The sequence below is a fragment of the Lithobates pipiens genome, unplaced genomic scaffold, assembly GCF_037356315.1.
Source record: "Lithobates pipiens isolate NorthernLeopardFrog02 unplaced genomic scaffold, aLitPip1_a1.2 Scaffold_25, whole genome shotgun sequence".
Lineage (NCBI taxonomy): Eukaryota > Metazoa > Chordata > Amphibia > Anura > Ranidae > Lithobates > Lithobates pipiens.
The window spans coordinates 142888635-142913844 of NW_027507787.1; the positions used below are offsets into that span (position 1 = coordinate 142888635).

The window sequence follows — 25210 nt, forward strand, 5'->3', positions numbered from 1 at the left end:
TGTGGACAATGGACATTGCTGGATCGAGTGGGGGCTCAGGCAAGAATCAGGGGGGTTGGGGGAGCTGCTTCACACAGATGTTTTTTTTTACCTTCATACATAGAATGCATGAAGGCAAAATACTTTGGGGGTTATTTACGAAAGGCAAATCCACTTTGCCCTACAAGTGCACTTGGAAGTGCAATCACTGTAAACCCGAGGGAGCCATGCAGAGAAAATAAAAAACAGCATTTTATCTTGCACATGATTGGATGATAAAATCAGCAGAGCTTCCCCTCATTTCAGATCTTCCCCTCAGATTTACAGTGACTGCGCTTGTAGTGCAAAGTGGATTTGCCTTTTGTAAATAACCCCCTTTGCGTCTTTACAACCACTTTAATGTCACAGGCAATATCACCTGTCATTTACTCAACACATGCCAAATTTCTCCCCATGTCTTTGGGAACCCTTAAGACAGTGTTACTAAATATTCAGACAACCATCTACTGACATAATCACCATTTCTCCATCAAAGATCACTTTTATATGAAGCATTTACCTATTACACACTATTGGATTACCACTTAATCTCATTCATAGCTAAAAAACCAAAGAAATCATTTACTTTCTTGCACTACTTTACTTTGCATTTATTAATATTTAATTTAAACATGTTTGTTAGTACACGCAAACACCTCTACACATAGATCTGATTACTCATTTATCAGGTAAAATTTTTAATGTAGATTGTGTGTGTGTATTAGGGATGAGCTTCGTGTTCGAGTCGAACGTACGTTCGACTCGAACATTGGCTGTTCGGCCGTTCGGCGAATTCCGAACGTTTGGGCCGTTCGCGTCAAAATTCGAGTGGCGCGCGCGGACCACAATGCACTGCGGTGGCGCAGTGCATTGCTGGCTCATGATTGGCCAAGCATGCACTGTGACCTCGCATGCTTGGCCAATCGTAGCGCCAACAGCGAGGAGAGCCATGATTGGCCACAGGCATCCTGCCTGTGGCCAATCATAGCTCAGGCTGTGTAGTGCACGCCCCACACTATATAAGGCCGCCTTTGAGGCGGCCTCGTGTAGTGTGTTAGCATCTGAAGCAGTGGGTGTTCTGTGTACCTTCAACACAGTACACACCGATCGTTTTTGGCTGATTTCCTATCTTGCTGCTGTGTAGTGGTTGTTGTCTGTGCCCTGACCGCAGTATACACCACTATATTCACCTCACCTATATAGCTAGTGATCTAGCTTTAACCACTTAACAACTGCCCATTGCCGATTAACGGCTTCAGGGCGGTTGTTTAACTCTGAGAGGCCGTTAATTAACGGCCTCCCAGAATTCTGCTCTTGCGCGCCCCCTGGGGCGCGCACTCGAGAGCATCCGTGACCGCCGGGTCCACAGGACCCGGCGCATCACGGATCACGGTAAACGGCCGCTCGTCGCGGCCGTTTACCACGTGATCGCTCCGTCAAATGACGGAGTGATCACTTGTAAACAAACCGGCGTCATGTTATGACGCCGGTTCCTCCCTCCCCTCTCTGTACCGATCGGTACAGCGGAGGGGAAAGAGATCGGTGTCAGCAGCGATGTGGGCTGCATCTGCAGTGCCCACATCGCTGCTCACCGAATTGAACCCCTCAATTCCCTGCCAATACTCTGCAATACCAGTGCATACTCTGCAGTACCCTGCCATTACTCTGCAGTACCCCGCCATTACTCTGCAGTACCCCGCCATTACTCTGCAGTACCCCGCCATTACTCTGCAGTACCCCGCCATTACTCTGCAGTGCAGTACCCTGCCATTACTCTGCAGTACCCTGCCATTACTCTGCAGTACCCCCCATTACTCTGCAGTACCCTGCCATTACTCTGCAGTACCCCCATTACTCTGCAGTACCCCCCAATACTCTGCAGTACCCCCAATACTCTGCAGTACCCGCCATTACTCTGCAGTACCCCGCCATTACTCTGCAGTGCAGTACCCTGCCATTACTCTGCAGTACCCCCCATTACTCTGCAGTAACCCCCATTACTCTGCAGTACCCTGCCATTACTCTGGAGTACCCCCCAATACTCTGCAGTACCCTGCTATTACTCTGTAGTACCCCGCCAATACCCCGCCAATACTCTGCAATACCCTGCCATAAATTGCCATACCCAGCCATACTCGGAGATACCCAGCCATACTCGGTGATACCCTGAAATACCCAGCCATAGACGCCCCCCACCCCTCACCGCCCTCCGGTGCTTCTACCAACTCTCCAGTACGATCAAAGCCAGAATCTTTTTTTTATTTTTTATTTCAGGCTTCCCAGCCTAGAGGTGAGATGTGGGGTCATATTGACCCCCAGATTTCACTGTAAAGAGGACCTGTCACCCCATATTCCTATTACAAGGGATGTTTACATTCCTTGTAATAGGAATAAAAGTGATCAAAAATATATTTTTGGGGAAAAAAATGTCAAACTAAAATAAATAAAGTAAAATGAACAATAAAAAAAAAAAAATTTTTTTTAAAGCGCCCATGTCCCCATGTGCTCGCATGCAGAAGCGAACGCATGCGTAAGCCCCGCCCACATATGAAAACGGTGTTCAAACCACACATGTGAGGTATCGCCGAGAACGTTAGAGCGAGAGCAATAATTCTAGTCCTAGACCTCCTCTGCAACTCAAAACATGTAACCAGTAAAAAATTTTTTAAAGTGTCGCCTATGGGGATTTTTTAAGTAGCGACGTTTGGCGCCATTCCATGGGCATGTGCAATTTTGAAGAGTGACATGTTTGATATCTATTTACTCAGCATAACTTCATCTTTCACTTTATGCAAACATTGGGCTAACTTTACTGTTTTTTTTGTTTGTTTTTTAAGCACAAAACTGTTTTTTTCCCCCAAAAAAACGCGTTTGAAAAATTGCTGTGCAAATACCGTGTGAGATAAAAATTTGCAACGACCACCATTGTATTCTCCAGGGTCTTTGCTAAAAAAAAATATATAATGTTTTGGGGTTCTCTGTAATTTTCTAGCAAATAAATGATGATTTTTACATGTAGGAGAGAAATGTCAGAATTGGCCTGGGTGCTCCAGAACGCCTGATGGCGCTCCCTGCATGTTGGGCCTCTGTATGTGGCCACGCTGTGTAAAAGTCTCACACATGTGGTATCGCCGTACTCGGGAGTAATAGCAGAATGTGTTTTGGGGTGTAATTTGTGGTATACATATGCTGTGTGTGTGAAATAACCTGATAATATGACAATTTTGTGAAAAAAAAAAAAAAGGAAATAGGCCGTCAGTACTTCAGGTGTGATCAATTTTCAGATATTGGCACCATAGCTTGTGGACTCTATAACTTTCACAAAGACCAAATAATATCCACCAATTTGTACTTATTTTTACCAAAGATATGTAGTAGTATGAATTTTGGCCAAAATTTATGAAGAAAAAATTACTAATCTGCTAAATTTTATAACAGAAACGAAGAAAAATTCATTTTTTCGCAGAATTTTCGGTCTTTTTTCTTTTATAGCACAAAAAATAAAAAACTGAGAGGTGATTAAATACCACCAAAAGAAAGCTCTATTTGTGTGAAAAAAAGGACAAACATTTCCTATAGGTCCAGTGTTGCATGACTGAGTAATTGTCATTCAAAATGTGAGGGCACCGAAAGCTGAAAATTGGTCTGGTTATTAAGGGTGTTTAAGTGCCCAGTGGTCAAGTGGTTAATAATAGAGCTTGCAGTCAGTAGTGTTAGGAGATAGTGCGTGCTGTCTGCGTGCTCTGTACCCAGTACATACCGCTATAATATAGGGCAGGCCCCTACTTTCAAACATCCAACTTACAAACATCTACTTGCAAACGCAAGGAGACAGCAGCAAGTGAGATGAAAAAAGATAGACGACAAAACAAATTATACAGGGGTGATAACCCTTCCCTATGTTTTCCAAAAAGCTTAAAAATAGTTTTTTTGACTGGAGCTACACTTTAAAAATGTACCGTTTGAAAATTATAAACAGATTCAACTTAACACAACAAACCTACACAGTCCCTGTCTTGTTTGCACCGCCTGTATACTGCTGTTCTGAGTATATAGGGCCTGGGGGCCACACGCATTTCCTTTTTTTAATATGGGTACGGGGTTCCCCATAATATGCGTACAAGACCCAAATAGGCTGGTAATGGGCAGGGAGGGCTACCCATGCCATTTTTCTCAATGATTTTCAACCATATTGCAGGAACCAGATATAACATTAAAACCGCAAGCAGTTTTAAATGGTGTTATTTCCGTTTAATGTCATTTGGTGCAGGGACTGTTCTAAACACGGGAAACACGTGGCACTTCACAGGCATACTACAGACACCCCCCAGGCACCATATTTAAAGGAATATTTCACCTTTTTTTTCACTTTAATCGTCATTAAAATCAGTGCTCCCGCCAAAACGGCAGTTTTTAAAACTTTTTTTTGCAGTGACCCATGTACCCTGAGGCAGGAGGCAGGTCCCCAAACCCTTTTTAGGACACTATCTTGCATATTAGCCGTTAAAATTAGCACTTTCCATTTCGAACGTTCGAGTCCCATAGACTTCAATGGGGTTCGAACGTTCGTAACGAACGCGGGGGTCGTTCGCAAGTTCTGGTGCGAACCGAACTGGGGGGTGTTCGGCTCATCCCTAGTGTGTATATACTGTATATATATATATATATATATATACCCCTCTTGGGCATGAAGTTCACCAGAGATTCACAGGTTGTCACTGGAGTCCTCTTCTACTTTTCCATGATGACATCATGGAGCTGGTGGATGTTAGAGACCTTGTGCTCCTCCACCTTCCATTTGAGGATGCCCCAGAGATGCTGAATAGGGTTTATGTCTGGAGGCATGCTTGGCCAGTCCATCACCTTTATCCTCAGCTTTTTTAGCAAGGCAGTGGTTGTCATGGGGGTGTGTTTGGGGTTGTTATCATGTTGGAATACTGCACTGCCGCCCAGTCTCTGAATGGAGGGGATAACACTCTGCTTCACTATGTCACAGTGCATGTTGCCATTCATGGTTCCCTCAATGAACTGTAGCTGCCCAGTCCCGGAAGCACTCATGCAGCCCCACCCCATGACACTCCCACCACCATGCTTGACTGTAGACAAGACACGCTTGTCTTTGTACTCCTCACTTGGTTTCTGACACACACGCTTGTCACCATCTGAAGTTTATCTTGGTCTCATCAGAGCACAGGACATGGTTCCAGTAATCCATGTCTTTAGTCTGCTTGTCTTCAGCAAACTGCAGGCTTTCTTGTACATCATCTTTAGAAGAGGCTTCCTTCTGAGATGACAGCCATGCAGATCAATTTGATGCAGTGTGCGGCGTATGGTCTGAGCACTGACAGACTGACCCCCCCCCCTTCAACCTCTGCAGCAATGCTGGCAGCACTCAAACATCTATTTCCCAAAGACAACCTCTGGATATGATGCTGAGCACATGCACTCAACTCTTTTGGTCGACTGTGGCGAGGTCTGTTCTGAGTGGAATCTGTCCTGTTAAACCACGGTATGGTCTTGGCCAGGGCCTTGGCAATCTTCTTATAGCATATGCCATCTTTATGTAGTGCAGCAATTCTTTTTTTCAGATTCTCAGAGAGTTCTTTGCCATGAGGTGCCATGTTGAAATTCCAGTGACCAGTATTAGAGAGTGAGAGTGATGACAAGAAATTTAACACACCTGCTCTCCATTAACACATGAGACCTTGTAGCACTAACAAGTCACATGACACAAGGGAGGAAAAATGGCTAATTGGGCCCAATTTTGACATTTTCACTTAGGGGTGTACTCACGTTTGTTGCCATTAATAGTTGTGTGTTGAGTTATTTTGAGGGGACAGCAAATTTACACTGTTATACAAGCTGTACACTCACTACTTTACATTATAGCAAAGTGCAATTTCTTCAGTGTTGTGACATGAAAAGATATAAAAATGTGAGGTTGATATATATATATATATATATATATATATATATATATATATATATATATATATATATATATATATATATATATATATATTGTAGCAGAGCGTCCCAGAGAGAGTCAGGAAAAGTCCTGTTCGGGGGTTTATACGTCTCCCAGGCTCCTCTTGTACACATTCAGAAATCTCTGATCCATGATCCAGTTCGGGTCTTGGTCCTCTTCCCCAGGCTAATTTAAGCTCACCTGAGCAGACAGCCATTGCTCTCTGCCTGGGACATACAGACAAAGTTGGTCTGTGAAGAGGAAAAGGTTGCTAAAAGCTGTTAAGCAGTTTATGTAGAGACTGACAAGCGGTAGGCTTGTTCAGCCTGGTAGTTAGGGGCTGTATATTGTGTAGTTAGAGCCGAGACATGGCTAGGATTTGTGTTTTGCTATTTTTTGGCCTTTATTTGTTTTCTGGAACACTGTACAACTCCTATATATGGACTTGTATATAACACAAATAAACACAGCACTGTTTGTGACTACATAACTGGATTTGGTGTCTGTGCCTGAGCAACTGCTCATCCCAGGGAGCTTTGTACCTGCTACCTGTCCCCCAGGTTACATATGGTGGAGGCTGCGACCAGCTGTAGTAAGTTACTACTTAAAAGGCCAGTACTGAGAGTGGCTAAACATGGAGAAAATCCTAAAACAACTGATGACATCCAATGCTGCACAACAGCAAGCAAACGCTGCACAGCAGAAAACAAACGCTGCACTCAACGCTGCATGATCCAGAGGGCTTTCTGCTAATGTTTGAGTAGACTGCTGAGAGGGAAGATTGGCCTAAAACCCAGTGGGCAGGACTGGTCGCCCCCTTGCTTGCTGGGGAATCGCAGAAGGCCTACTATGATTTGGAGTCAGCAATAGTGGGAGACTATGAAAAGGTCAAATGGGAAATCCTGGCACAACTTGGTGTCACTTTGGCAGTTCGAGCACAGCGGGTTCACAGCTGGTTCTTCCAAGACGAGAAGACCCCAAGATCACAGATGTTCGACCTAATTCACCTGGTGAGGAAATGGCTACAGCCGGAGTCCCTGTCTGGGCCACAAATAGTGGAGTGTGTGGTCATGGACCACTTCCTGAGGTCACTACCAATTCCCCTGCAGGAGTGGGTGAGTCAAGGAGACCCCAATTTGGCAGACAACCTGGTGGAACTCGTTGAAAGGTATTTTGCTGCAAAGAGTCTGGTCACCACCCCTACAGCCGCACTGACTTTCCATCCAAAGCCACGGTCTCCCCAGGCAACTGGTAAGGCTGTTCCAGGGTAAGTGGGTGGTAAATATGGCAAGGAAATAGGGGAGAGGAATTTTGGTGCCATGACCGAAGTTTGGCGTCCCAAACAAGGGAAGCCACTGCCTGTCAGCAAACCAAACTGGGGAAACGTCAGGTGTTTTCATTGCATAGAACTGGAACATGTTGCAGCAAATTGTCCATTGACAGATGAACTGATGCAGTGCAATTTTTCCATTAGGAGACAGTCTGTTTGCAGCTGTTTCATGCGCTGCAGCACCAAATATGGGAAAACCAATGTGCCAAATGACTGTTAATGATAAGCCTAGTTCAGCCTTGCTGGACTCTGGAAGTCTAGTGACTTTGGTTACAGCTGAAATGATTGAACCTGTGAATTGTCATGCTAAAAAAAATTGCTGTGATCTGTATACATGGGGATACCCGGGAGTATCCTATAACCACTGTACGATTTAAAACTAGTTTGGGTACGGTGACCCATCAGGTTGGACTTGGTGCACAAGACCATCATTGGTAGGGACTTCCCTAAGTTTTGGAAACTGTGGGATCGCCCCGACCCGGTCGCAGTACCTGACTCAGTGGCAGAGCCAGAACTTCTGGCCACTACTGACAATGTGGGTATAGGGGATTCTTCTCAGGGCTCCCCGGATTTTCCTCTATCGGTTATGGCAGAAGAGCTGGAGGAGTCTGGGGAAGTCCCCACCACCAGTAGAGCTGGTTGAACAGTTGGTGGTACCTAAGCCATACAGATGGGTGGTGTTGGAACTTGCCCATGGGCACTTGCTAGAAGGCCATTTAGGGGTTGAAAAAACTACTGAAAGGGTGTTGTGCAGGTTTTACTGGCCCGGGGTACAAAAAGATATTGAGAATTATTGTCAATCCTGTCCTGTGTGTCAGATGTCAGCCCCACTACCCCACTTCCAAAGTCCTTTTGTGCCCTTGCCTATTATTGAAGTGCCCTTTGAGAGGATTGCTATGGACCTTGTGGGTCCACTCCCCAAGTCTGGTCCACTCCCCAACCCTGGGGTTGAAAAAAGGGTGGGGGATATGTAGCACAACGTCCCAGAGAGAGCCAGGAAAAGTCCTGTTTGGGGTTTATATGTCTCCCAGGCTCCTCTCGTACACATTCAGATATCTCTGATCCATGATCCAGTTCGGGTCTTGGCCCTCTTCCCCAGGCTAACTTAAGCTCACCTGAACACACAGCCTTTGCTCTCTGCCTGGAACACATAGACACAGTTGGTCTGTGAAGAGAAAAAGGTTGGTAAAAGCTGTTAAGCAGTTTATGTAGAGACTGGCAAGTGGTAGGCTTCTTGAGCCTGTAGTTAGGGGCTTCATATTGTGTAGTTAGAGCCGAGACACGGCTAGGATTTGTGTTTTTCTATTTTTGTCCTTTATTTGTTTTCTGGAACACTGTACAGCACCTATGTATGAACTTGTGTGTGTGTGTGTGTATATATATTATGTATACACAGCTGTGTTGAAGATAAATTGGGGATATGGGGTAAACAGCTTTAAAAGTGACTTTTTATCCAGTAAGCCAAACAGAAGCATACTGTAACAGATATAAGCTCTATTACCGGTAATTTTGCTAATTTTTGTGATTTATAACATAAAATGGTTTTGTCTTGTAACTGTTAATATAATGTGAAATGTCTCAATTCCTATCAAGGAGAACTTCTACAGATATACCTATGAATGGAATTATACATTTCTTTACATCAGTTAACATTTTGATTTTAGATAAAGTGGCTCTTTCCATTTACATTAAAGTATGACTGTGTTTAAACATGTAAGCCATTCTTAAAGCAGAGTTCCACCCTGATTTTCTTATTTATTTTAATATTCACAGACCTTTAATAATAAGAAACATTTGGGGGGGATTTCTTTTTTTTAGTTACCAGAAACGCACTGTTGCTATGTAGTGGCTCCTAATCTGCCACTTACTGGTCCACGGAGCTCCTCGTCACTTCCTCTCTCACCTGTGCTCCTTGGAAATATGAGTTATCATTTCCCAGAAGTCTGTGGGCAGTCCTGTAAGCAAAAATTGCGTTATTTCCTGACCGGAAATGACGCGATTTAAGACGGTTGCCATAACAACGGGGCAGACCCTTTCTCTGTCGGCACCCTTTGTTATGGCACCTTTATAAACAAATGGCGCTATCGCTGCCGGAGCATCGCACATGCACAATATCGAGAAGTGCATGCTGGTTATCCAGCATGCACTTCTCCATCGGTAATCCAGGAAGAGATTGCGAATAGGCTTCACATGTCCACAATCATCATGGCAACGGCCAGAAGAGGATTTACTAAGTTGTGAGTATAAAATAAATATATTATCGACATCCACTAGCAAACATATAAAATCATTATTTATGTTAATAATGCATTATGCTCGGATACCTGGAAAAAAAAAATGTGGCCGGATCTCCGCTTTAATACTATTCAGATTTCATTGGTCCATGATAAAGGACAGAGCAGTTCAGTATCATATTCTTTCCAAGATCATTTCTTGAACTAATAAGCTTGCTTTGAAAGGCAATCTCAACTCAGCATAATTGAAGAACATTACAACCTAATGTGCTAATTTAATTTGAGAATGTTATTCTTGCAAATCTTTATCCAGGTATAAGCCATCCACAGAATCCCTGTGGAACATCTGTAGCACATTTTCCAATCATGTCATTGCAAACTGGGGCTCACTATTGATAACAATGATACCGTGAACCATTGATTTGATTGCTGCATTTTCCTCCACAGAACTGAAGCTCATCAATACTATTAAAAGGAGAACCTCATTGTAGAGAAAATTGTAGGGTAAAGTGGGGTTATTTTAAACTGCAGTTTGACTGTCAAGATAATGTGCAAGTTAAAGTAAAACTTCACCTAACAAAATGTGCACGGAATTCAATCAGCAAGTAATACAAAGAAGTGCCAGGAGGACGGTAAAGGAGCACAGAATGCTTTTTTTCTCACATTCCAGGCAGTTAATTGCTAATATTTGTCTTTTGGAACACATTGTAACTCAATACAATTAAAATTAATGGATCATTGTTTCTGAAGCGTGTTTTCTTCTCGACCACCAAGGTAATTAAAAATATATTTTCCTAAATGAAATTGTATATGCCCACTTTTCCATAGGCTTTTAATTCTGCTGTAAAGTCTATGGGAAAGCAATGCTGTCCATGGTGCTGAATTGTACTCATGTTCTTAAAGTGGTTGAAAATCCTTACAAACCACTTTGACCTACAGGTAAGCCTAGATTAAGATATTTACTAAAAGGCAGTCATAGCTGTCTATGGCGCATGTGCCATAGACAGTGGCGCACAGGTGCACTATCGACGTTAGCAGCATGCCACTGCTAATGGTGATAGACCATTAGTGTCGGCTCCCGTGCGCATGCGCTGCAGCGATGTCATCGCTGCTCCGGCGCTGTGAGTGGCCGGAGCAGCGATACCCGGAAGAAGATGGATGCTCCAGACTACAGGGGACAGCGGTGACATCGCTGGCTCCTGTGTCAGGTAAGTGACACATAATGGGCTACTGTGCGATGCATAGTAGCCCATTATGCTTTACCTTTGCAGGGAGACAAAGAGGAAGTAAACCCATCAGGGTTTACTCCTCTTTAAAGGGTTTGTTAACCCCAAAAAAACAAAAATAATAATGGATCCTGCTTCTTTAAATCATGTTATATGACACAGTACTTGTCCTGTGTCATTTGGCCCCCTGTAATACCTAAAAAAAAAAAAAAAAAACTAGCTGATCATGTAAACTGACCACAGTGTATCATGGCTGCTGATTCCAGACACTGTGGTCAGTTTACGTGCCTCTGTCCTCAGCAGCCTGCTATCTCCTCTCCTCTTTGCTTTTTTGTCCTCCTCTCCCTCCCCTCTCTGTCTGTATGTGAGCTGCCCCTCCCCCTCCTGCTGCTCTCATAACACTAACCTGTATACACCATCAGCACTGCCTCCTATTGCAGTGTCCCCCTCTGTGAATGATTTATAAATATAAATGCTGTAAATACCTAATTTAAGAGCAGAGATTGTGATCACATGACCAGCCAGCTCTCTCCTCCTCCCCCCCCCCCCCACCCCTCCAGACTGGCATCAGCAAGGAAATCTCAGCCCAGCCCACTGCATCTCTCAGAAGATAAAAGGAGAAAGCTGGATGGTCATGTGATCACAATCTCTGCAGTGAAATTAGGTATTTGCAGCATTTATTTTTATAAATCATACACAGAGGGGGATACTACAATAGGAGGCAGTGCTGATGGTGTATACAGGTTAAAGTGGCTTAACAACCACTTTAAAGGTAAAGTATGTTTTCTAAAAATGCATGTATTCTAAGTTTTTGTATAGCTAAATCCCAAGGAAGAAAAGCTTCATAAGATTTAAAAAGAGGAATCTAAAAATGTATGGAAATCGGTAAAAAACATTTAGATATCATTTTAAAATTAAAGTGTATCTAAAGCTAAAACTTTTTTTTTATTTTTTTTTGATAGAGTGGTAAGCAGTTAGAGCTTCGACCTGGTTTAATTGCTGCCTGTGTCCCCAAAATATAGAGTTATGTTTTCTATTTGTTGAAGTGAGAAGTGTCAGGCCGCGTACACACGGGCGGACTGTTCGCCCAACCTTGTCCGCTGAACAGTGTTTGGGCGGACAGTCCGCCCGTGTGTGGGCTTTCAGCGGACAGTTTCAGCGGACAGTTGGACGGACAAAGTCTTTCGGAAATTCCGAAAAACTGTCCGCTGAAACTGTGTTTGAGCGAACAGTCCGCCCGTGTGTAGGCTACTTTCGAAATGAGCAAACTGTTCCCGCTCGGAAAGTCCGCCCATTTCGAGCGCGTGTACAGGTAGGCGGGGCCCGCGAGGGAGACGTCGCGGGCTCCGCCGCCTGGAATGGGCTTAAAGGGGAACCCCAACGCCGAAAAAAATCGGCGTGGGGGTTCCCCCAAAGTCCACACCAGACCCTTGTCCGAGCACGCTACCCGGCCGGCCAGGAAAGGGGGGCGAGCGAGCGCGCCCCCCCTCCTGAGCCGTACCAGGCCGCGTGCCCTCAACATGGGGGGTGCCTTGGGGAAGGGGGGGCCGCGCGGCCCCCCCACCCCAAAGCACCTTGTCCCCATGTTGATGAGGACAAGGGCCTCTTCCCGACAACCCTGGCCGTTGGTTGTCGGGGTCAGCGGGCGAGGGGCTTATCGGAATCCGGGAGCCCCCTTTAAGAAGGGGGCCCCCGGATACCGGCCCCCCACCCTATGTGAATGAGTATGGGGTACAATGTACCCCTACCCATTCACCTGTGAAATAAAGTACAAAAAAAAACACAACACAGAGAAAAAATATTTTATTGCACAGCTCCGGGGGTCTTCCGTCTTCGGGGGTCTTCTCGCCGGACTCCTCCGCTATCTGTGTGTAGCTCTTTTACTAGCGGAGGAGTCCGGCTTTCTTCCTCCCCGCCGCCGGCCTCTTCTCCCGACTTCGGGGGTCTTGTCCCCCTCTTCGGTTCTTCTGCCGGGCCACCGCGCCTTCTTGTAGCTCTTTTGCAGGCGGTGGCCCGGTCTTCTGTCGCTGCTGCCTTCCGTTCTTCTGTCGCCGCCTTCGGTTCTTCTGCCGGGCCACCGCGCCTTCTTGTAGCTCTTTTACAGGCGGTGGCCCGGTCTTCTGTCGCCGCTGTCGTCGCCGCCGCCTTCCGTTCTTGTTCTTCTTCTTGTTCTTCTTCTTCTTCTCCTGGAGATGTTGACTCGACGAGCTCTCCGGCCGGAATGCCAGAGCCGCGCTGTGCGGTCACTTATATAGTGACAATGGGGCGGTGTCACATGGTATATGTCACATGGGTTGGTCACATGGGTTGATGTCACATGGGGACTATGACATCGTAAGGGGGCGGGGTCACCATGTGACCAACCCATGTGACATATACCATGTGACACCGCCCCATTGTCACTATATAAGTGACCGCACAGCGTGGCTCTGGCATTCCGGCCGGAGAGAGCGACGTGTCAACATCTCCAGAAGAAGAAGAAGAAGAACAAGAAGAAGAACAAGAACGGAAGGCGGCGGCGACGACAGCGGCGACAGAAGACCGGGCCACCGCCTGTAAAAGAGCTACAAGAAGGCGCGGTGGCCCGGCAGAAGAACCGAAGGCGGCGACAGAAGAACGGAAGGCAGCGGCGACAGAAGACCGGGCCACCGCCTGCAAAAGAGCTACAAGAAGGCGCGGTGGCCCGGCAGAAGAACCGAAGGCGGCGACAGAAGAACGGAAGGCGGCGGCGACAGAAGACCGGGCCACCGCCTGCAAAAGAGCTACAAGAAGGCGCGGTGGCCCGGCAGAAGAACCGAAGAGGGGGACAAGACCCCCGAAGTCGGGAGAAGAGGCCGGCGGCGGGGAGGAAGAAAGCCGGACTCCTCCGCTAGTAAAAGAGCTACACACAGATAGCGGAGGAGTCCGGCGAGAAGACCCCCGAAGACGGAAGACCCCCGGAGCTGTGCAATAAAATATTTTTTCCCTGTGTTGTGTTTTTTTTTGTACTTTATTTCACAGGTGAATGGGTAGGGGTACATTGTACCCCATACTCATTCACATAGGGTGGGGGGCCGGTATCCGGGGGCCCCCTTCTTAAAGGGGGCTCCCGGATTCCGATAAGCCCCCCGCCCGCAGACCCCGACAACCAACGGCCAGGGTTGTCGGGAAGAGGCCCTTGTCCTCATCAACATGGGGACAAGGTGCTTTGGGGTGGGGGGGCCGCGCGGCCCCCCCTTCCCCAAGGCACCCCCCCATGTTGAGGGCACGCGGCCTGGTACGGCTCAGGAGGGGGGGCGCTCGCTCGCCCCCCTTTCCTGGCCGGCTGGGTAGCGTGCTCGGACAAGGGTCTGGTGTGGACTTTGGGGGGACCCCCACGCCGATTTTTTTCGGCGTTGGGGTTCCCCTTTAAGCCCATTCCAGGCGGCGGAGCCCGCGACGTCTCCTTCGCGGGCCCCGCCTACCTGTACACGCGCTCGAAATGGGCGGATTTGCCTCCGCCTTACGTGGGCGAGTCCGTTCATTTCAAAAGTTGAGCGAACTGTTTGGCAAACAGTTCGCTGAAACAGTCCGCTCGTGTGTGGGCAAGTCCGCTCATGCAAAATTTGAGCGGACTGTTTGCCGAAACTGTTTGACGAACAAGGTTGGGCAAACAGTCCGCGCGTGTGTACGCGGCCTCACTGGGTCTGAAAGTTAGGAAAATCCAGAATTATGAGTTACCACTAGAATATGGATAGAGAGAAAAACTTACAATGGGGATGATTGTTCTGTGATAATGGTCAAAAAGGGCATTTCCTGAAATCCTTGGCTTGGACTGTATCCCTCCTGATATATTTTAGGTTAATCTTTGATGCCTATTTGACTGTTTTGCAATTACAGTATATCCTGAGATTTTTAGTCTATACAGTACATGCCTTTATGAACCGTATCCTTTTAAGATGTACCAATGTCCCATATGTCTTTATTTCTTCTTCCCGAAATTATCTGTACTGTTATGTTTTCTAATTTTATACCCAATAAAAAAAGGAATATTGAAAAAAAGGGCATTTCCCTCACTTTGGAGAGATTGCCTCCAATCTCTTCCTGTTGTGTCTACAGGGCAGCAATTAAAGGGAAATGTCCCCTTTGAGACACAGATGGCAAAATGACCATGCAGGAGTTTTAGCTGTTTGAAACTATATCCAAAACAAAAACAAGCAAAATAGACTTTTGATATCAAAAACAAAAAGTAAAACTTGCGCTTGGTAAAAAAATTAGTTAATATGGAAGAGATCAATTTAAGAGAAACAGCAGCTAAGCACAAAAAACCAGATACTAGGTCTAAATAACAGAAATGTGAAAAACAGTGCAGCGCTGCAGACTTTTGATATACTTTAACCACTTGCCACCTGCCCTATAGCAGAAACACGGTGGCATAGTGGTTTCAAAATCCTGACCGGACGTCATATGACGTGATCAGGATTTTGAGCCTCTGTGCACCCCCGAGGGCTGACACCCCGCAACTACGATCTTGGTAAAGAGTCTCAGACGGAGACGCTTTACCACGTGATCAGCCATGTCCAATCACGGCTGATCACAGTGTAAATAGGAAATGCCGGTGATCGACTTTTCCTCACTTGCATCTGTCAGACGCGAGTAGAGGAGAGCCAATCGGCTGCTCCTCTGACAGGGGGTCTGTTGATCCATTATCAGCGCAGCCCCCCCCCCCGAGGATGCCCACACTGGACCACCAGGGATGCCCAGCACCAGGTATGCCACCCTAGACCACCAGGGATGCCAGTCAGTGCCCACAATGGATGCCAATCAGTGTCCACAATGGGCATCATTGATTGACATGCATTATTGTTTGGCACAGGCATCCATCAGTACAGTATAATACAAGACAATGCCGCCTATCAGTGCCCATCCATGCCGCCTATTTGTGCCCATCCGTGCCGGCTATCAGTGCCAATTTGTGCCACCTATCAGTGCCACATATCAGTGCCCAATGTCACCTCATCAGTGCCACTTCATTGGTGCCACTTCATCGGTGCCCATCAGTGCCACCTTATCAGAGCCCGTCAGTGCAGCCCCATCAGTGAAGGAGAAAACTTACTTATTTACAAAGTTTTGAAATTGAAACAAAAAAAAAAACATTTTTTTTTCAAAATTTTCTGTCTTTTTTTATTTGTTTAGCAAAAAATTAAAACCGTAGAGGTGATCAAATACCACCAAAAGAAAGCTCTATTTGTGGGAAAAAAATTATAAAAATGTCATTTGGGTACAGTGTTGTATGACCATGCAATTGTCATTCAAAGTGTGAGAGCACTGAAAGCTCAAAATTGGTCTGGGCAGGAAGGTGTTTAAGTGCCCTGTATTGAAGTGGTTAAGTGTAACTATAGGGAAAAAAAATGCATACGTGATGCAGTCTGTCTGTGGCATTAACATAGCCGTTTTCATTGCTCTAAGCCCTTTCATGGCATATTTTCTTAGCTATTGATTTGCTGTTATGACAAGAACCCTGTTTATTCTGTAGCATTGTTTCCATGTGAACAGTGTAGTTTTAAATGGACTTTAAGGGCTCATTCTCACTATCTGTGTTGAGCTGCATTGATCTGAACAGATCAATGTGGGCTTAGCACTAAGGCGCATAGGACACAGTTTTTTTCTATGTACCTTGTTCACACCATAATGCTACGGTGAGGTGTGAGGCACTGCATGCATATGCAGCATGTCTGAATTTTTATGCAACACAACTTACGGCACCACAAGTGCATAAATGTCAATGAAGTGCCATTTTGTGACACAAAAAAAAATTCTAAAACAGTTTCTTGTGTTGTAAAAATGCATTACACCACCAGTACACAACAGACATGCACCTGCAGTCCTAACACTTTGTGGGCGGCACAGTGGTGTAGTGGTTAGCACTCTCACCTAGCAGTAAAAAGGGTCGCTGGTTTGAATCACAACCACGACACTACCTGCCTGGAGTTTGTATGTTCTCCCTGTGCCTGCGTGGGTTTCCTCCGGGTACTCCGGTTTCCTCCCACACTCCAAAGACATGCAGGCAGGTTAATTGGCTTCTGTCCCAAATTGGCCTTGTATATGAATGGGGACCTTGGATTGTGGACTTCCTGAGTCACCAATGTGAGTGTGCATTGTACAGAGATAGAGACAATTGTAGACACTCACTCAGGTTGAACTGGATGGACTGGTGTCTTCATTCAACCTTACTATGTAACTATGTAACTTTTTAAATGTTGGAGCAACAATTTTTCTACTGGAATAATTATTTAAACCATATGATTAAAGAATGAATAAACACTCTTGCCAGTGTAATACTGTTTGACATAATCCCTGTAACTGGCTTCTCTGGACCGCTTGGTTTCTTAAAGGAAGTCTAACCATAATAAATGATGCTTTAGGGAGGACTGAAAAAAAACAAAAACTGTTGTGTCAATGCTACTGACAGACCACTTCAAATAAGTAATTTATCATTATGCACATAATTACGCTCAAAAAACAAATGAATTATAGAACATTAAAAAAATAGTTAAACGACATGTAGCATCACCCCCAAAGGAGCTGCTTGGCTTGGGTTCTCTGGAGGTAGCTGTGGATGGTCAGCATATGTGAGGCCCCATATCTCTAGAACTTGGAGCAGCCATTAGCAGCCAGTTCACAACTACCCGTCCCCAATAAAGTCTTTACTCAGTGTCCCAGCAGCTGTCTGCCACCCAGTTTACATGGGTAGATTCTTAATGAGGGAAATGGCAAAGTCCTCCCTCAGACCTGGACACTGAAACAATGTGGCTTTCAGCGCAGGTCTTTCCTTTTTCAGCTGTCTTCCACAGGCCCTAACACAGCAAATGCAGTGGCCCAAAAGGTATTCTCTTGCTCCAGTGATACTTTTCCAAGGGAGTAATAGCCTCCGGAGTACTGGAACCCTCCCTGATGAGCAAAGAACAATTTGATCAGGCCTTCTGTCTTTTTATCACCCTCTCAGCCACCTTCTGGACACCCCCTTCCTGGCATTGGACAGGGTATAATAAATATTCAACTGAGCATTTGATTCTCCCTCCCTATATTCTGGAAGCTTCTTCCAGAGGCAGGGTGAAACAATCAAACTCTCAGCTCAGAAACCCTGAGTAGACAAAAACAGTCAACAACCAAAGAGATATGAGAACACAAACTAAGGCCCTATTCAAATTAGAACCCACATTCCGTGTGTGTTTCCTGCACTACATTGAAAACATACTGCAGTTGCTCTCTGCAAAGGGTGTTAATGTTAAGTTAATGACACCCCAAATGCAGGTAGTTTTTAACCCTTTTTCGGCTGCTAGTGGGGGGTTAAAACCTCCCGCTAGCAGCCGCATTCCGCTGCTAAAACGACGGTAAAGCATCGCTAAAAATAGTGGCGCTTTACTGCCGACACCTGCACCGCCTCAGTGTGAAAGGGGCCTTAGAAATGTCATTTTGCTCTCGGACTGTTCTAAAAATGGGAAACATGCGGCACTTTACAGGCATACTATAGACACCCCCCGGTACGAAATTTAAAGGAATATTTCACTTTTATTGTTTCACTTTAAGCATTATTAAAATCACTGCTCCTGAAAAAAATCACTTTTTTTTTGCATTGATACATGTCCTCTGAGGCAGGACCCAGGTCCTCAAACACTTTTTATGACACTACCATGCATATAAGCCTTTAAAATGAGCACTTTTGATTTCTCCTATAGACTTTTAAAGGGTGTTCCGTAGCTTTTGAATTTGTCGTGAACACCCCAAATTGTTCGCTTTTTGGTGAATAGGTGAACGCCCCATGTTTGAGTCGAACTTATGTTCGACTCGAACATTGGGCTCATCCCTATTGGTCAGCTCTAAAACTTGTAAAACTTACATTTTAAGCTTGGAAATCTATGCAAAGTTTAACAATAAATGTATTTTATCTGTATTTGTTAACTATGCCATTGCAAGTGTTCTATTATTTCTGTTCAACAATTGCAAAAATAAACTGTTCATCCAGCCAGGAATCTTGTGAGCTGATAATATCCCATACTCCACTGCCTCTGGACTGTTATCAGTTAGCATTGTGTCTTGCTATCTTCATGGACTACAAAACAACCCTCCCCCTTGTGGGGAAGAGAAGAAGGTGTCATGTAGTCACTGTTTTGTAGTCTTAACACACTTCCTGTCCTAGAGTGACAACACTACTCAGTCACCTTAGGACAGGAAGTGAGTTAATGGCTGGATTACCAGGACAGGAAGTGAGTTAATGGCTGGATTACAAGGACAGGAAGTGAGTTAATGGCTGGATTATCCGGACAGGAAGTGAGTTAATGGCTGGATTACCAGGTTAAAGTAAAAAGAGAAGTGTGGAAAAGAAAGACAATGCACCATTCATTTCTAAGGACTAGTTAACTGCAATACTATCAATTTTTGTTCTTGGGTTTAGATAAGCTTTAAGTAAATGCAGTTTCACATTTTTTTATTCAATTGAAAGTTTGGCGATCATATTGTGTACATGCTACAAATACTTTTTTCATGGTTTTCAATTGAAAATGTTGCTCAGATCAACATTTGTGCAAGACTCTTGGGGTGTACAAAAACAATAATACTATCTATACATTTTATAAAACCTCTTCTATACAAGAACTATATGGCTTGGAGGGATCTGTAGTGGTTTAAATCCATTGGGTGCATTTTTATTCTACACATTAAAAAAAATGGAAAGATGGTCTAGCAGTGAAACGGTTTATTTACACTTGAGTTGAAATAGGCCTATCAAAAACATGTTTCCTTGTATTCCTGAGAGCTTAGCTCCTATGAGTGATGATTAGACTGTAATATCATTTTATATATGCCACTAAGCTGCTCACATGTTGCATAGCAACAGGTACACAATGTATTTCTGTAAATCTAATGAAAATATTGGTATCGTATAAAGGGATGCGTTGCTTCAAAGATGTTTATTGTGCTAGCAAGGTTAGTCTAAGTTCAAACATGACTTGCATTATTGAACCAAAGTTTCAACTATTTATTTTATCTAAGACATGAACATTTTATATTGCCTTCAACTAACATAATCTTCACGTGTCCTTTATTTTATGTGTCTTATCCATAAAGCAAAGCTTTTATGGAAAGAGCATGGTTGGTTGATGGTCTTAGACTTTGTAAGGAAAAGAAATATTTTATTGCATATATATTCATTAAAAATAAAACAAAAGAATAAATAATTCCTTGAAATTTCCCCAGCTGTATCTACTGTAATGCACAGGATTCGAAAGCTTAACAATGAAAAAACATTTTTTAGTCCATATTGCTACTAAGATACTGTCCATTTTCTGACATCAGTGACTACAGCAGTGATGCAGAAGGAATGTTTGTAGGAATCCTCTAGTCTTTTATGGTGCATGTCTACACAATGTTGTAATTAATTAAAAGGGTTTAGCTATTCATATGAAAGTAAGGCAAAACAAATAATATAAAATACAATGGCTTTTGCAGAATATTCATAAATATAGTCAATAAAAATTATATATTTTTAATCTTATAGTAAAAGTTATTTATTAGTTCTATTCCGTTCAGTCTTTGGGGACTATGATTTTCTCTGAATTTTTAATCTGGACATCTACATTTAGATCATATTCTAAAGGCTTTCTAATTTTTGGCATGTGAATATACATGCCTGTGACCAAAGTTTATAGATTAGTAATTTTGAAACCTTAGCTTTATTATTTATTTTTACTCTACACATTAAACGAGGCAGTATTTTTTATATATATATATATATATATATATATATATATATATATATATATATATATATATATATATATATATATATATATATATATATATATAATTTTTTATTTTTATTTTTTTTACAGCCTTGATTAAAAAATTTATTTAAGCCTATATCCTAATGAGCAGTTATGCGCCAGTGAACACTACATCAACCAATGCATTTAACTAACCTGTGGATGCAGATGCTGTGTATTAATGTTGAAACTTAAATTAAACATGTATGTACTGTATCAAAAAACCTTTTTCGACCAAGTAGAGGAAAATTAGAATCATGGTCAAAGATTTATTTTTTGCCTGCTAGGTAAGTTTACCTACTTTATTGGTTCTGGTGAACCCTAATGCTGAGGCATATTGTGATGGGACATCCAAAACATTACATTTGTCACCAAAACAACAGGTAAGAGGAAATCTTTCAATGAAGACACCTGTTTCATTGACAACTGTAAAAAAATAGTTTTGACTATACATAAACTTTAACAGAAAATAAATAATTAAATAAAACATTTTTTTATTATTGTTACTTGTATCATTATTTTAAATTATACAGTCCTATAGGATACCTTAGTCTAACTGAGAACAAACAAAAGCTACGATAATAACAATAAAATATAAAAATACATGAAATGTGACATATGAACCTTCATGCATGTGGGCATGAAAAGTCCTCCAATTTGCATGACATGTGATGGTGACTGGTTCTCAATAGAGCTGGTGCACCTATGTCTGGGGCAGCTGCGGTGAAGTTTCCAAAAGGGTCCAGTAGGTTTTTCAGTCTGGTTCAGGTGCGAATTCAGGCAAAAATTTAGACCTGATTTGCACCTGAACCGGTGAACAGAAACGCACTGGACCCTGGGCTGCAAACCGCGGCTGCTAATATGTGGGCCCGGCCTCAGCGGCATCTGCCATTTCACACATTTTACACAAGACAACTGCATGTTAGTTAATGTGTCCATGCACATGCAGGCATTTAACACTTATATTTGCCCTCTGCATTAAGGGGTTGTAAAACAATTACCCAGGCATGCTTTCCTGTAAAAGCGTATTTGCACTTACTGATGTGTGGATGCGCATAAAGATGCATTTTAGAGGCCAGAATAAATGAATATTCTAACCAACAGAATACATTTACATGCATACAGACATATATGCCATGCATCCGTAAATGTACATAAGCACAATTAGGCGTCAAAACAAGTATTTTTAAGCTGGCTTTTTCTACCAGCTTCTACCAGATCAAGTGTACAGAGGGATATTTTTTTACGCCTATGTGCATGTGACCTTAGGGTCAAATAGGTTATATTTTCCATTCCAAGTAGTGTTGTCTTAATTTCAAAAGGACTTACTGTGTTGGAACTTGGCTTTGATCTTCATCTTCGATGCCTCCTTGTCCAGAAGTTTATCCCATTCTTTCCAACGTCGTATTTGCTCTTCCCTCATTTTGTAGAAGAGGATTTGTTTCTGCTCCTCATTCAGCTCAGCCAAAAGATCAGGATCAATGTACATATCCCTTAAAATCTGCTGCAACATGATGGTAGGAAATTCTCTTTATGATCAAACACACAAAGATGAACTTATTCCCACCAAATTCCTGCCACTGTCATACTTCCATTTTCACAACCTGTGAAGGAAGTGCGTCACTAGAGTGAACATCATGATGACAATTAAATAGGGAACTAAGAGCAAAGTTATTAGAAAACTAATCTGGCAATGAAAACGCTTTAGAAGAGGCTATAAAAACATCAAGTAAAAATGCAGAAGCCTCAGGTGAAAAGGATAACTTTAAAAGGCAGAACAGTTGCACACACGTCTCTATGGTTGGTTTGTATCTGGCTTTGAAGCAATGTGTGCTCAGGATAACAATGTTTTCAGTGATGTCATGGTTAAAGTAACAGCTACACCAGCAATATCCATGTCAAAGCTGTTCGGCCTTTGGCAACTGATCTCTGGTGACAGACAGGAAGGCTTGGTTTTGTACTGAGTGCCATCCGATTACTGCATAGGGCAGCCTTGTGCTAGGCGACAAGGTATGAAGTTTCACTCTTTGAATAACCATTCTGTTGCTGGAAGAACTGCAGTGCCAGAACACAAAGCAACAATGTTCCTGTAAATGTTTAAGATATAACAAACTCTAAATATAACTTTACCAAACAGAACCTGCTAGCAAGTACAGCACAGTACAGCTAAACGGAACACTTTATAATGGGTAGGCACAGTGCCTGTAAATGTTTACGGGACCCTGAGAAAAAATACAAGAGAGTCAGAAGAGACACATGGGTTGTGTTAAGATAAGGATTTTGATTAGGTTTATTTTTTTTGTTTATTTTATGGAAAATAATGGAACAAATATATTTTTTCCTTTATAGTATGACTTTTTTCAGGCACAATATGAGGCAAAAATAAAAATTTTGAAATAACATAGCTTTTTTTTTAACTTTGTTTAAATAAAAAAAAGACACTATAGAGCAGGGGTGTCCAAACTTTTTTCAAAGAGCGCCAGATTTGATGAAATGAACATGCGTGAGTGCCGACTATTTTACTATTTTGTCTGACATTCTTTAAACCATTAAAACTTGGTCTAAGTGTGTTTGTCCGAGCACTTATACACTGCCCAACAAGAATTATCTTGCCTTTGCGGCTGTGTGTGGTGAAGAGATGAGCTTGGGCATGTTATTTGGATATACCATATTTATTGGCGAATAAAATGCACCTTCACTTTAAGAGGGAAGTTTCAAGAAAAAATCCTAAATTTTAAATAAAGAACTGTGAAGCAAAATAATTCCCCGTACACACAATCGTAAATTCCGCCAGCAAAAGTCTGATGAAAGCTTTTGGTCGGAAAATACGATCGCGTGTATGCTCCATTGGACCTTTACTGGCTGAATTTCGGCCAGCAAAAGATTGAGAGCAGGTTCTCAATTTTTCGGTCGTCTGTACAAAATCTGCAAATACAAATGCAAAATTCCTATGCATGCTCGGAAAAAATTTGACGCATGCTAGGGAGCACTGAACTTAATTTTCTCGGCTCGTCGTAGTGTTACACGTCACCACGTTCTTTACGGTTGAAAGTTCAGAGAACTTTTGTGTGACCGTATGTACGCAAGACAGCTTGAGTGGAATCCCATTGGAAATTCCTTTGGAAAAACCATCAGAGCTTTTTCCGACCAAAATTCCGATTGTGTGTACTCAGCATAAGGGTCAGTGCCCATCTGCAGCCTCACAAGTGCCATGAATGCAACCCCGCCACTATCATAAATGCAGCCTCATCACTCCCATGAAAGCAGCCTCACCACTGCCATGAAAGCAGCCTCACCATTGCCATGAATGCAGCCTCACCATTGCCATGAATGCAGCCTCACCATTGCCATGAATGCAGCCCCATCACTACCTTGAATGCAGCCTCACCATTACCATGAATGCACCCTCACCATTGCCATGAATGCACCCCACCACTGCCATGAAGGCAGCCTCACCATTGCCATAAATGCAGCACCCCCATTGCCATGAAAGCAGCACCCACATTGCCATGAATGTAGCACCCTTATTGACATGAAGGCAGCACCACTGTTGCCATGAATGCAGCACCCCCATTGATATGAATGTAGACTCACCATTGCCATGAATGCAGCAACCCCATTGCCATGAATGCAGAACCCTCATTGCCATGAATGCAGCACCCCCATTGACATGAATGCAGCACTCACATTGCCATGAATGCAGCCCCCACATTGCCATGAATGCAGTACTCACATTGCCATGAATGCAGCACCCCTATTGCCATGAATGCAGCACCCACATTTCTATGAGTGCAGCACCCACATTGACATGAATGTAGCATCCCCCATTGCCATGCCAATGCAGACTCACCATTGCCATCAGTGCAGCCTGATTCATGCCCATCTGCAGCCTTGGTTTCTTGGCAGCCTTTTTAATACAAAGTCCTGCCTTCTATGATGGACAAAACATTTGTCCAGTGGCAGCACAGGAGACAAAACTTCCTTTTACAAAGGCCGCCGTGTAAACAAGAAATTCTCCTGTATGTACGGCACTGGTCCCATCCCCTCCAAGGCAGCCAGCATATATATTTTTTGTAGCCCCGGGCGCTCAGGGATTCATTGGCAGCCATAAAAGATATACATGTCCAAATTGGCAGGCAGACCATTTGAAACCAGAATGTAGGCCGCAATTAGCCTGCAGGCCGAACTTTGGGCATGCCTGCTATAGAGGGATAATATGCAAATCTTGCTGTCTGGACCTGGGTCTGAATCTGCAACTCTCTGCTGTATTTGGCAATGTCTCTTTTTGCTGAGCCACTTACCAATCTGGACTGCTCCTTGGACAATTCTTTGATTGATCCTGCCTTGAACCTTGTTTCTTTTGAACTTTAAATCCTTTGCTCCTGGCATTAACTTCTTATTTTAGCCACACCTATGCTGGATTGTTGTGCTCTCCGGCCAATATCTCACTCATATTTAAAATATGTGCAGCTCTATTACAGATATCAAAAAGTACATAAAAATATATACGCAATGTAAAGTGCAGTCCTCTATATAGAATTCAATAATCAAAAAGGCTGATGTGGAGGGAACCTGGAAGTAACAGAAGGAAAACAGAGCCAGTGTAAAGGACAGGGGAACGCTGATAACCAGGGCTGCAGATCCAGCTGTGAGGT

The 25210-nt window shown here is 43.6% G+C and overlaps 1 protein-coding gene across 1 annotated transcript in view; it reads right to left on the reverse strand.

Annotated features, from left to right (window-relative positions):
- SH2D4B (SH2 domain containing 4B) overlaps positions 1-22409 on the reverse strand; it is a 461445-nt gene extending 439036 nt beyond the window's left edge. The window contains exon 1 of the mRNA XM_077454903.1: positions 21885-22409. Within this exon, the coding sequence (XP_077311029.1) occupies positions 21885-22068 (184 nt within the window). The 5' untranslated portion in view covers positions 22069-22409. The remainder of the gene's footprint in view (positions 1-21884) is intronic.
- Between the last annotated feature and the right edge of the window lie 2801 nt (positions 22410-25210).